The 13,196-nt window shown below is 41.7% G+C and overlaps 1 protein-coding gene across 3 annotated transcripts in view; it reads right to left on the reverse strand.

The window, feature by feature from the left end:
* The window catches only part of camk2g2 (calcium/calmodulin-dependent protein kinase (CaM kinase) II gamma 2), a 353,326-nt gene that overhangs the window by 99,872 nt on the left and 240,258 nt on the right, over positions 1 to 13,196 (reverse strand). For all 3 annotated transcript variants that reach the window (XM_087982388.1, XM_043679072.2, XM_043679073.2), the window contains exons 6-7: positions 7,994 to 8,066; positions 5,207 to 5,309 (exon numbers count right to left, since the gene is read on the reverse strand). In XM_087982388.1, coding sequence (XP_087838514.1) covers positions 5,207 to 5,309; positions 7,994 to 8,066 — 176 coding nt within the window. The remainder of the gene's footprint in view (positions 1 to 5,206; positions 5,310 to 7,993; positions 8,067 to 13,196) is intronic.

Consider the following 13,196-nt stretch of genomic DNA (forward strand, 5'->3'; position numbering starts at 1 on the left):
GCCAGGCTTTCAGTCTGTGGTTTAGTTAAATTACAAGCTACATACCATTCTACATATCCTAGTCTTTCATTAGTCATTCATTGGATGTGACAAGGCTAGTGCTTATTGCTTAGCCTCATTGTCTTTGAGAAGGTGGTGGTCATAACTGAGTGACTTACTGAACCAGTTCAGAATGCTCTGGGTCTTGAGTTACATATAGGCCAGATCAGAAAAGGGTGGCAAGATTTCCTTCCTGATCAGTCAGTAGTAAACCAGATGGGTTTTTAAAACAATCCTGTAGGTTCACGGCCACAGTTACTGATATTGGCGTTTCATTCCTGAATTATTTAATAAATTGAATTTAAATTCTCCGGTTGAGGTGATGGGATTTGAATTCATGCGTCCGGACCATAACCAAAGTGTTTTTTTTAAATTCTCTTTTGGTATGTGGATGTTACTGGCTGGGCTAGTATTTATCGCCTGTCCCTAGCTGCCCTTGAGAAGTTGGTGATGAGCTGCCTCTTGAACTGCTGCACTCCATGTGCTGTAGGTAGGTCCAAATGCCCTGAGGGAGGGAATTCCAGGATTTTGGCCCAGTGACACTGAACGAGTGGAGATATATTTCCAAGTCAGGGTGGTGAATCGCTTGGAGGGGAACTGGCAGGTGGTGGTGTCCTTCTACATGGAAGTGCTCATGAGTTTGAAAGGTGCTGTCTAAGGATCTTCGGTGAATATCTACCATGCATCTTGCAGATAGTATACACTGCTGCGACTGAGCGTCGGTGGTGGACAGAATAGATTTTTGTGGATGTGGTGCCAATCCAGTAGGCTGCTTTGTCCTGGATGATGTCAAGGTTCTTGAGTATTGCTGGAGGTGCACCCATCCAGACAATTGGGGAGGAATTCATCACAGACCTGTTTTATGCCTTGTAGATGGTGGACAGGCTTTGGGGAATCAGGCGGTGAGTTACCTCTTGCAGTATTCCTAGCTCTGACCTGATCTTCTAGCGATTGTGTTTAACGTCCATTTGAGTTTCTGGTCAATGGTAAACCCCAGAGTGTTGTTAGTGGGGGAATTCAACAAGGGCACCATGATATTCATACAGTCTAATCTCACCAATATTCTTGAATATGCAAAGCTAGTGCTACTCTGAATGCTGTTAAAGTAATTACAGCTTCAACTATGATGTGTTTTGACAGCTTTAGCAGATGGAAGATGGTGCATTTGGCACAATTACAGTGTTGGCCAAATCTCCACGAGATGCTGTTACAGTAAGTTAAAGCCTTATAAACCATGATTGGGAATGGGACTATATAACTGCCCATTTGCACCTTGTCAACTTGCTGGGATATTGAATCCTGTGGCCAGTTGTTAGTATTAGGAGCTGCCACTTGAAAAATCCTGTGCTCGTTATCAGCATCTTTGATGAGCAACACTAAATCTTTTTTTTTAAAAAATCAGTTTTGTAATACATTCAGCTGCACAACTGTTGTGACAAGTGAGGGAGTATTAAATTAAACGTTTCTTTGCAAAAATATGACAACTGGTTTAAATCCAGTTAATTGAACCAGGAGGAAAGGCTCACATTTATATAATGCCTTATCCCACGCCCAAAACATCTTGAACAGTGAATTACACTGAAATGCAGAGCCTGCTGCAGTATGAGAAACTATTACAGTCCTATCATGCACAGTAAGATCCCAAAACACCAGGAATGAAATGTATTAGGGAGGAATGTTGGAGAAGACACAAGGTGAACTTCCAGTTGCAAATTTGAGTATCTCCGGTGGGATCTATGCAAAGTAGGCACGTAATCTCAGTTTGATCTCTCAGACAGGAGAGTTACCTCTCTGATAGTGCAGCACACCCTCAGTACTGCATTGCAGTCACCATTTGAGTTTTGGAGTCATATCTGGGAGTGGGATTCTAATCCAAATGCTTTAGACTCAATCTCGACACAGCTTCCAACAGAACCCAGGGTGACACTCAATGACATGCTTCCTGCAGTCTTCCACCTGTTAAAACTAATGGAAGGCATTCCCATTCTGTACAGTCTATGGGAGCATTACTGCTGACTCCTTTACATTTGCTCAGTAGCGATATAAAAGCAACAACTGCTGGAGACAGTGTGTTGAGAATGAGCTGATGAGATTACACTGTGCCATGGGTTGGCATAACAAGGCATTGTACTCTCCATTATCTGGCACAACATGGGATTGCACTCACCATTATCTTGTACAATATGGGATTGCACTGTGCGATGGATAGGGCATTCAAATATTGCAGCTTAAACCTGTCCTGGATAATCTTAATGAATATGAATGGGGAAAGGAGCTCACAGCATTAATAACACTTTGGATAAAATTCCAGTCCATCAACACAGTCAAGAAACAATGGCATGATGCGTGGCCAAAACAACTTTGGCCAGTCCTTCAAGCCTGAGCCAGATTACTGAGCTGCCTTCAGTGTTACAGCTCATGACAGTGGATCTCTAACTCCCTACAGCTTAACCACCTTGGAGAGGCCAAAAAAAACCCCATGAATTCAAAGCAAGTTGAGGGCAAAGAACGCACGCATGCCATCCTTGGGTGAGCTCTCTTTCTCTCCAACTAGCAAGCAGGCCTAGTTGCAAAGTGTAATATTGTAAAATTGTAACACTTTCAACACCCGCCATGGATGAAATTACTAATTTTGTGTAAGGCATGGACCAAAGTGTGAACCATACTCAACCACAGTGCTCAGCTTCTCATTGAGTCACAGGGGAATTGCCCCATCAAAGAATTTAATTAAAGATTTAATTAGCATTAATACTTCCAATTTCAATAATGGTGTTTAATTCAATTACAAACAGCATAAGCTTCTTCACTCTGGGACAAATAATATGGAAATATAATCCCATCATTAATTCTCATACAAGATGAGCAAAGGCCAAACAGGTTGAGATCCTACTCACTGGAGTTTAGGTGAAAGAGATGTGATCACATTGAAACTTATAGGATTCTAAAGGGGCTTGACAGGATAAATGCTGAGAAGATGCTTCCCCTCATGAGAGAATCTACAGCCAGAGGGTATGGTCTCAGAATAAAGGGATGCCAATATAAGACTGAGATGAGGAGGATTTTCTTCTCTCTGAGCATTGAGTGTCTTAGGAACTCCTTGCCACAGAAAGCTGTGGATGCAGAGTTCTTGTGTATATTTAAGGCTGAAGTAGATAGATTCTTGATCAGTCGGGGATCAAGAGTTATGAGGAAAATGCTGAAAGGTAGATTTGAGGAACATTGGATCAGCGATGATCCTAACGAATGGCACAGCAGGTTCAAGGGGCCAAATGGCCTTTACCTGTTCCTTTTTTTAAAATGGACATATGATTACAAGTGTCCATTAAAAATGCTTCTACTTCAGGAAATGGCAATGTCAACTCAAGGTTTTCCTGTGGAGTTTGTTCCTGGTAAGCCAGGGGGACTTGACAATTTGAAATGGAGGCTGACCCTATCTGAATGAGGAGCATCTGTCCCACAAGTCAGACCAACACTTGTTTGTACATCACCTCACCGCCACCCTGCCCCCACCCCTTACTGGGCTAGTCTACCCACATGATGCAGCCATAATGTGGCAATTTTCAGCCACTCTTTACCAGCACGTTCATCCTCTGGCCTCCAATCCTTGAAGGGTGTTCGTGGTGGGTGCAGAGGCAAGTGGTAGGGGTAGGAAATGTGCAGGAGCACCACTACCTCCATGTTTCTTTCCAAATGAGCTTCTTAACTGCTGCTGGGCCAAAATCCAGGAGTCACTTTACAAGACTGCAGGACCCAAATGCTTGCAATGATCCAAAATAGTCACCCATCCCAGGAGGAGAATGTGGGCATGGTCCACTTCCTGTGTGCAGATCGTGTGCTGTGTATCGTCTTTCAGGGAGGATAGAGTCAGGAATCTGTTGGTTGTTGGGTCACCAATGAGATGCCAGTCCTTTACGGTGCATGCAAATACTGTTATAAAGCACAGTGGGCTCGACAACTTCAGAAAATGTTAAATATTTTGTTGCAAGACTGACAGCAGGCCCCAAGCAAACTGTCACCTCTCTTTGCCAGTATCAGTGGGTTGCAGTGTATTGGCAGCATTGACTATCCCTGGAACTTGGGTTAGATCACAGAATGACAATGATTCTCAGTCCAAAAGGACACAAACCCAGTATTTCACTGGAAGTTTGTTTTGGAAGTCACTATTCAATGACACTCCAATTTCTGTAAAGTGTCCAGGACTAAGCAAATTTAGGCTTGGTCTTTTAATCTTTGTGACCTTATTTCTTTGCAGGATACAAAGGATAGGTATATGTATAAGAAGGGTTTAGAGGGATCTGGGCCAAGTGGTGGTAAATTGGACTAGATTAGTTCAGGATATCTGGTCGGCATGGTTGAGTTGGACCGAAGGGTCTGTTTCCATGCCGTACATCTCTATGACTCTAAATCCATACACGCACCCTATTAAATTAGTGCATATTCGTTAAAGATATATAATAATTGCTAGAACATCAGCACAATTTGTTGCATCCTGGAGCCAAAATGCTCACTGTATGGTAAGTAAATAATGGCTATCATTTCAATTTTTACATGTACCTACAAATAGCATAGCACAGAAGGAGGGCATTTATCCCATTGAATCTGCACCACGTTTATATATTGTGCTACAATTTCTGCTGTCTGTATGCATGTCCTGTCAGAAATCTTACTTCCTGATAACCATCTTTCCCATGTCAACTTTTTCTACTATACCCTTCTGTGTCTGTATAAAATAACAGCCTATGTAAACTCTACACAGTGTCACTGGGCTCTCCATTCACTGGTGGTGCTGCATCAAAGCAACTTAGCCTCTACTGCTGAGAAACCTCTTGGCACCAACCAGCTCCAAAGTTTTCGCCCAGTCCTTTGACATTTAACTATAAAATAAAAACAAAGTTGAAGCATCATTTATATCATAAGAATGTCAGAATTTACGTTTGGGGACTGAAAAGTATCCACAAATCTTGGCCCAATTATTAACCCTTCCTCTAACCCCATCTCACCTGAAGACTACACTTGGTCTATATTCTTCAGGTGCATGTTGACTAGAGCTAACCTATAAAATGATAGATAGAGTATTACAACTGTATTGTAATCCTCAGCAAAAGCTCATTCTACAAGTGACAGCCACACGTCACTCCAACAAATCCACAAATGTTCAGGGTCTTACCGAACCATGCCTGCTGGTCTCCCTGGACTTCGATTGCCAGTCCGAAATCGGCCAACTTCACCGCTGCATTTTTACATTTACTGGCAAGTAGCAGGTTCTCTGGCTTTGGAGGTGGTGAACCAAAGCCGTTGTAGGAAAATTATGGAATTAATAAGAGAAGTAATTAATGACAAGTCAAAATACAAAGCAGGAGCTATAACGCTTGATAAATATGTATTGACAGTCAACACTAATGCATCACATCTTAAAATGGCTCAAACTTTATACCTGAACTTTGTAAAAGTTATCCAGTGCATTGGTTCAAAGTGTGCCCCTTTATTCTTCGATCCGTGGGCATTTAATTTTCTAATCATTGAATTAGTCAGAATGATCATTTTCTTTTGCCCATTTGTGACACATGCACCAATTTCCAAATTTATTGTTCGGCTGGATACAGCCCAGTCCTGGCCTCGCCAGCACCAAAATGCAAAGATTGTGGTCAATTGAGCTTGCTCTGGCGATCATATGCCTTGACCAGCTGGTGCCTGGTGTGGTTGCCCCCACCAAACCTGAACGCCTTGGGATCTGGGCAATACCTCAAGCTGTGGCATGACTGTGAACCCACAATGCCCAATTCCCAGCAGCACCTTCCTCTCCCAAAACCCCCAGGCAGAAGGGGCAAGAAGAAATCGCTCAGCTTTGGGTTGCCAAACTTCCAAACCTATGAAACAAAACTGGAGGTCACACTGACCACTACAGCAGCTGATGACCTCACCCATGGTTACAAGATTCAGTTAACCCTTCGAATTCCAAATGCCTCTTTTGCAGCTGTTAGAATCAACACCACCCAACTATTTCCCACCCTCAGCTGCTATCTGTGGATTCTGGGAATTCTAACTCTCTCTGAGCTGATCCAGAACAGCGGCAAACAGAGCTATCTCACACAAAATGGGACAATTTTGTAAACCCCACCCTCACTCTGCAACATTCTGTGAAGCTGAAGTCCTCAAATGGTTGATGCAATGAATAACAAAGGCTCTGACAACTGCAAAGCCAACACATGCACGCTAGGGGGCACAGCAGTAATACATTTGTACAAGCAAATAAACTGGAGTATGAGCTCACCTATTTCTTGTAAATGTCATTTTGTTGTTGAACAATGTGCAATTAAAAACTCAAATAATAATCCTGAGGTACTTTGAAGTGTTTTCTGCAACTTAACATTAAAGGGACGCTTCCAGAAATGTTACTTTTCCTTGCTTTAAATGTGCAAAAATATGAACTTACACCCATTTCTGTTCTCTCTGCAATAAACAGCTTGTTATGCTATGCCTGATAATTATACCCTGTTATGGTTCATTGCTGAAACGCCTCACACTCATGAGTGCATTGCTCATTTTTATATAAAGCTGATTTGAAAATAGCCATGAATTTAAGTAACAACTTGTCACGTCACTCGGAATTACCTTGGACACACAGTGACCGTTGTTATGTAAGCTAAAGTGACAGCACTTTTTGTGAAAGACATTTTTATTAAAAGAGAAAGGTGAACCACAGCAAAATTCAGGGCTAGTTAATTTGGTTTGTGGTTTCTTCAGGGAAGAATAATGGCCTTGAAATCTTCTTCAAAGCATGCCATGAGTCTACCTCAATTGCAGTGTAACATCTCTTCTGCAGGAAGATAACCTCAATCAGCACAAACACGATGGGAAGTGCCACAACTGGTTAATTGCAATAATATTTGATAGTCACTTTTGTGTACAGAATTATTTCTCAATTAAAAACACACAAAGCCCTTTGGACTCATCAGGACAAATGCAAGAAAATGCAAATTTCAACAGGGGACATAATTTGACAACCAATCAGCACCCGCTTTTTCGTGCAGCAAAAATTGCTGATCCCTTTGAAATTTAGTACTCTTGCATCTATCCTGCTAAGTGCAAAATGAAAAGTTTTAATGTTATGCATTGCTTTTTAGTAATAATGTTTGACTATAGAAATAATCATGTATGCTTTTAATTAGCTTATCATTGACTCATTATAAGTCACATCTGCCCCTGAAAGCATCTCAGAATTCATTTTATTCTCTGTGACGGAGAATAATGTCTGTTTCTTTTTTGCCAACTAGTAAGTAAATCCAGCAAATGTTGTACACCTTTTTGATCAATGCAGCACATGTTTTGGGTAAAAAGCACATGTTCAGTACAGCAATACAAATGCACTACAGTTGTATGCCAATGGGGTGACAACGCCAAATGAATAGAATTTTGGATTAATCAATTTAAAAGACACACAGAGTACATGCACATAAAATAAGCTTCCAGTACTTATGAGACAGTCCATCAAGGAATACAAAGCTAGGAAGCTCAGTCCTGTCCTGGTGCAGCTTACAAGACTGTTAAGTAATGAAGGGGCTATTATGAGGTATAAAACATGACAGTCTGTCCACCGAAGGAGGGAAGGCAATGGGACAGCTCTCCTGATTTATGTTGCTAATTGCTGCATGTCTTCTGGAGTGTGAAATACAAGCCGAGACTGGCAGGAGAGCTACTTGGCCATTACTATTGATCCTGGTACAAGAAAGAGATATTAAGCATGTACACTGGGTGAGCCAGCATGCTGCATACAGTCAGCTGTCTGTCATGAGGTATAACTTATTGTGCCTGTGCGACCGTAACACAACCCATGCAGGAAATTTCAAGCCAAGGATTCTTTAACAATGCAGGGCAACAGATAACATGCAGTAAGGTTACGTTGTTTTCCAAACCAAACGATTGCATTCCTACGTCTTTATGAGGAGATACTGACCTTGAGATCTCTGTGCACTATGTCATGTTGGTGAATGTGACTAACACTCTCTAGAATCTGATGAATGCATTGACTGTAAAACAAGAGAGACAGGAGGGGATAAAGGGAAGGAGAAAAACGGGTGTGGGGGGGTTGTGTGGGGAGGATCAAAAGGGCAAGAGATAAGGAATGGGGAGAAGAAAGCAAAATTTTCATGAACATCAAGGTATTGCAGAGACAATAAACAGTCACAGTGTGAACAAAAGTGTACTCAGGACTCTTGGTCTTCAAAAAACAACTGATACCTGGTAACTGTAAACCTGAACAAACCCACTGAGAATCTGGTCTGCAGAACTGTTAGAGAAACAACAATCTTGCAATTATAAGACTCCTGTAAACTATTAATCTGCTGTTCATCACTACAGTTGACTATTCAGTGTTCCACTGCAGACATGGCCTGCTGGAGAAGCTCTGCTAATTTCTAGCCATCTCTTACATGAAACATTGGGGTGCACAGCTCACACCTTTCTGCAGTTTGGACCATCGCTCCTTTTCCATTGAGAACACAGCAGGCAGTTTACAAAGATCAGAGCTTCGGCCAAAATGTTCACAGGTATTTAACCCGATGGAATTTCAAAGCATTGATAAATGGAGCTTTCTATGCGAAGGTGATTTTGAATGCAAGGAAGCTGGGAAGCAAATAGGCAAGTTACAGAATGTGGCAGATGTAATATAATATGGAGAAGTACAAGGCTATCCTCATTTTAAGAAAACAACAGGACATTTTTTAAGTGATGAGAGACTGGAAAGTGTCAGTAAGCAAAGGTACCTAGGTGTACTTGTAAATAAATAATAGAAACTGCATAACAAGCAATCAGAAAAGCAAATGGTATGTTAGCGTTTATGACATAGGGAATGGTAAAGTACAATGGTAAAGTCATCTTACTGCAGTTGCATAGGGTCTTGGTTAGATTACTCAGGTACCCTGCTCTGATCTCCTTAACCATGGAAGCATCTAGTTAGCTTAAACAAATGTGCATCAACTAATACCTTGGAGGAGGGGGTTGTTTTATGCAGAGCGTTTGAATAAATGAGAGGTTGGAATTGTCGCTGAAACTGACGACTGCAGGGTGATATTAACCAGTGGTTTAGTTGAATGGACAGAAAAGTAGCAAATGAAATGCAATCTGCAGACGTTGTGGGGCTGGGGAGAGCATACAAAAAAGGAATGCACAATAAACAGAAGGACATTGAGAGGGGGAGAATGAGTTAAAAAACATGGAGTGCACACACACAGGTCCCTGAAGGGGCATAGCAGGTTGGTAGGAAGTAAGGGAGGCATGTGGGATGCTTTCCTTCAGTGGGTGAAGTATTGAATGTAACGATAGCGAGAGTAATGCTAGAACTTTGTAAGATTCAGGTTAGGGCACAACTGGAATTGTGTGTACAGTTTTGGTCACTAAATTATAGGAAGGTTATATAAATGCCCCACATAATGTACAGTGGAGATTTAAAAGAATCTGGACTTCAAAATTTCAGTCTTCAGGAAAGGCTGCATGGGCTATGGTTATTTTCCTTAGAAAGAGAAGGCTGAAGGGTGATTTGATCAAAAATAAAATCATGACGGACATAGAGAAGGTGAATGATAAGGATCTTTTCCCTCGGGTAGGGAAGTTCAAAACTAGAGGCATAAGGTGAGAGGAGAAAGGTTTAAAAAGGACATGAGGGACACCCATTTTACACTGAGAATGGTTCATGTAATGAACTGCCAGCGGAAGTGGCGGATACAGGTACGGTTACAATGTTTAAATTCACAAGTAGGAAAGGATTGGACAATATGGACCTAGTACAGACAGGTGGGACTAGTTTAGTTTAGGAACATGGTCGGCATAGACTGGTTGGACCGAAGGGTCTGTTTCCGTGTTGTATGACTCTAATGGGGGGTTTGGACAGAGTGGATAAGGAAGATCTGTTTCCCCTAGCAGACAGATCACTTGCACGTCATGATGCACAGATTTAAAGTGATCGGTGGTAGAAATGGAGGGTACATGAGGAAATACTTTTTCATCCAAAGAATTTCTGGAATTCACTGCTCAGTTTGGAGATCAAGATGAAAACCTTCAGCTCATTTAAAAAGGAACCTGGATCTATAAACCAGGTGATGGAAAATGGGATCTTAGTGGGTGCCTCGTTTATTCAGCTGGTACAAGCACAGTGGACTGAATGGCCTCTTTCTGTGCTGTAGCGTTTCAGTCGTTCTATGAGATATGAAAGAGTTAGTTGATGGAATGATACCTCACTTATGGCCAGAGATACTAGAACTAGGAGGAGCGCTCTCAGGTTAAATAAATCAACTGTGATCAAGAGAAATATCTTCATTAAAGGAATTACAAATGTTGGAATTCAATTTCTGAGTACAATATAATAAAGTCAAAATAGAACTTCTGGATATAAAATAAAACAGAAGAATTACTGAAGTCATGGATTGATCGACTTTTTTTTCAATACAAATGGATTTGAGGGATAGCAGAAAAAGGTAGAGATAGGGCAATTGATTAGCCATGGTCCCTCTGAATAACCAATCAGGTTCGAAGCACGAAGATGTTTATTTTCTATCTGATTGTCATCTCCTTATCCTAGCATGGACCACTACTTACCAGAAGTCATAACAGAAACAGGTATGATGAGGGTTCTCAATTCTTTGCTGTTTAAGTATTGAATTGGAGAGCCTCTTGATCTCCTGGAATACCCTTGTGATTGACAGACCTCAAACTGGGGTTCCCCAACTCCAGGAATATGAAGCAATCCCAAGGTGATCAGATGCCTGCACATCTGTCATCCCCAGCTCCTGATTTGTTTTCTATCATCGCTGACCTCTTGACAATACTTGCTGTTGTTACACACCTTACAAATTAACTAATTCGACATAGAATCAGGTTTTATTCCCATGCGTATCCAAGTACAGAGATACAAGAGGACAGTGAAAAGTGTAAAAAGTCACCATTAACCAGTCATACAAAGAAGAATCAGAATTAACAGAAACGACCATCCTAGAAACAAAACCAAAACAACCATTTTAGGTACAAAAAATACAAGAAACAGAGCCAAGAAGAAAGAGAAACTCAAGTCTTATCCCCACAAGGTGGATGTACCAGTGTTGGACTGGGGTGGACAAACTCAGAAGTCACACGAGACCAGGTTATCGTCCAGCAGGTTCATTTGAAATCACAGAAGCTTTCAGAGTGTTGCTCCTTTGTTGAAAACTTGTGGGATTTCAAATAAACCTGTCAGACTATAACTTGGTGTCGTGTGACTTCTGACTTTATCTCCAGAAGGCAAGTAGATTTATACAGTCATAGAGATGTACAGCATGGAAACAGACCCTTCAGTCCAACCTGTCTGTGCTGACCAGATATCCCAACCCAATCTAGTCCCACCTGCTAGCACCCGCCCCATATCCCTCCAAACCCTTCCTAATCATATACCCATCCAAATGCCTCTTAAATGTTGCAATTGTACCAGCCTTCACCACATCCTCTGGCAGCTCATTCCATTCACATACCACTCCCTATGTGAAAAAGTTGCCCCTTAGGTCTATTTTATATTTTTCCCCTCTCACCCTAAACCTATGCCCTCTAGTTCTGGACTAAAACGCATAGGATGTGGAAGGAAACTGTAGGGGATGGACACACTTGAAATGTGGAGCTTATTCAAGGGACAGCTACTGTAGGTCCTTGATAAGTACATACCTATCAAGCAAGGAAGTAGTTGTCGAGAGAGGGAGCCATGGTTTACTAACGAAGTTGAAGCTCTTGTCAAGAGAAAGAAGAAGGCTTATGTGAGGATGAGGCATGAAGGCTCAGTTAGGGGGCTTGAGAGTTATAAGTTAGCCAGAAAAGATCTAAAGGAAGGGCTAAGAGGAGCCAGGAGGGGAACATGAGAAATTGTTGGTGGACTGGATCAAGGAAAACTGTAAGACCTTCTATAGATACATCAGGAATAAAAGAATGACAAGAGTAAGATTAAGCAGTAAGATCAAAGACAGTAGTGGGAAGTTGTGTGTGGAATCTGAGAACATAGGGGAACTGCTTAATGAATACATTTTGTCAGTATTCACATTGGGAAAGGGCAATGTTAGCGAGAATATAGAGATACAGGCTCCAAGATTAAATGGGATTGAGGTTGACAAAGAGGAGGTTTTAGCAATCTTGGAAAATCTGAAAATAGATAAGATCTCTGGGCCAGTTGGGATTTATCCTTGCATTCTCTGGGAAGCTAGGGAGGAGATTGCAGGTTCTTTGGCTTTGATTTTTATGTCATCATTGTCGGTAGGAGTAGTGCCAGAAGATTGGAGGATAGCAAATGTTGTTCCCTTGTTTAAGATGGGGAGTCTGGACAACCCTGGCAATTATAGGCCAGTGAACCTTACTTCGGTTGTGGGTAAGATGCTGGAAAAGGTTATAAGAGATAGGATTTACAATCATCTGGAAAGGAATAATTTGATTAGGGATAGTCAACATGGTTTTGTGATGGGTAGGCTGTACCTAACTAACCTTACTGGGTTATTTGAGAAGGTGATAAAACAGGTGGATGAAGGTAAAGTGATGATGTGGTGTATATGGACTTCAGTAAGGCGTCTGATAAGGTTCCACACGGTAGGCAATTGCACAAAATATGGAGTTTCGGGATTGAAGGTGACTTAGCAGTTCGGATCAAAAATTGGCTGGCTGAAAGAAGACAGAGAGTGGTGGTTGTTGGGAAATGTTCATCCTGGAGCTCAGTTACCAGTGGTATGCCGCAAGGATCTGTTTTGGGACCACTGCTGTTTGTCATTTTTACAAATAATCTGGATGTGGGTGTAGAAGGATGGGTTATTAAATTTGTGGATGACACTAAGATAGGCAGAGTTGTGGATAGTGCCAAAGGATGTTGTGAGTTACAGAGGGACAAACATAAGATGCAGAGCTGGGCTCAGGAGTGGCAAATGGAGTTTAATGCAGAAAAGTGTGAGGTAGTTCACTTCAGAAGAAATAACAAGAATGCAGTGTACCGGGCGAATGGTAAAACTCTTGGCAGTGTAGATGAACAGAGAGATCTCGGTGTCCAGGTGCATAAATCCCCGAAAATTGCCACCCAGGTTGATAGGGTTGTTAAAAAGGCATATGGTGTGTTGGCATTTATTGGTAGGGGGTTTGAGTCTTGGAGCCATGAGGTCATGCTTCAG

This window comes from Chiloscyllium plagiosum, unplaced genomic scaffold (assembly GCF_037043375.1).
Source record: "Chiloscyllium plagiosum isolate Xiang-an unplaced genomic scaffold, Cpla_swu_hap1 HiC_scaffold_43, whole genome shotgun sequence".
Taxonomy (NCBI): Eukaryota; Metazoa; Chordata; class Chondrichthyes; order Orectolobiformes; family Hemiscylliidae; genus Chiloscyllium; species Chiloscyllium plagiosum.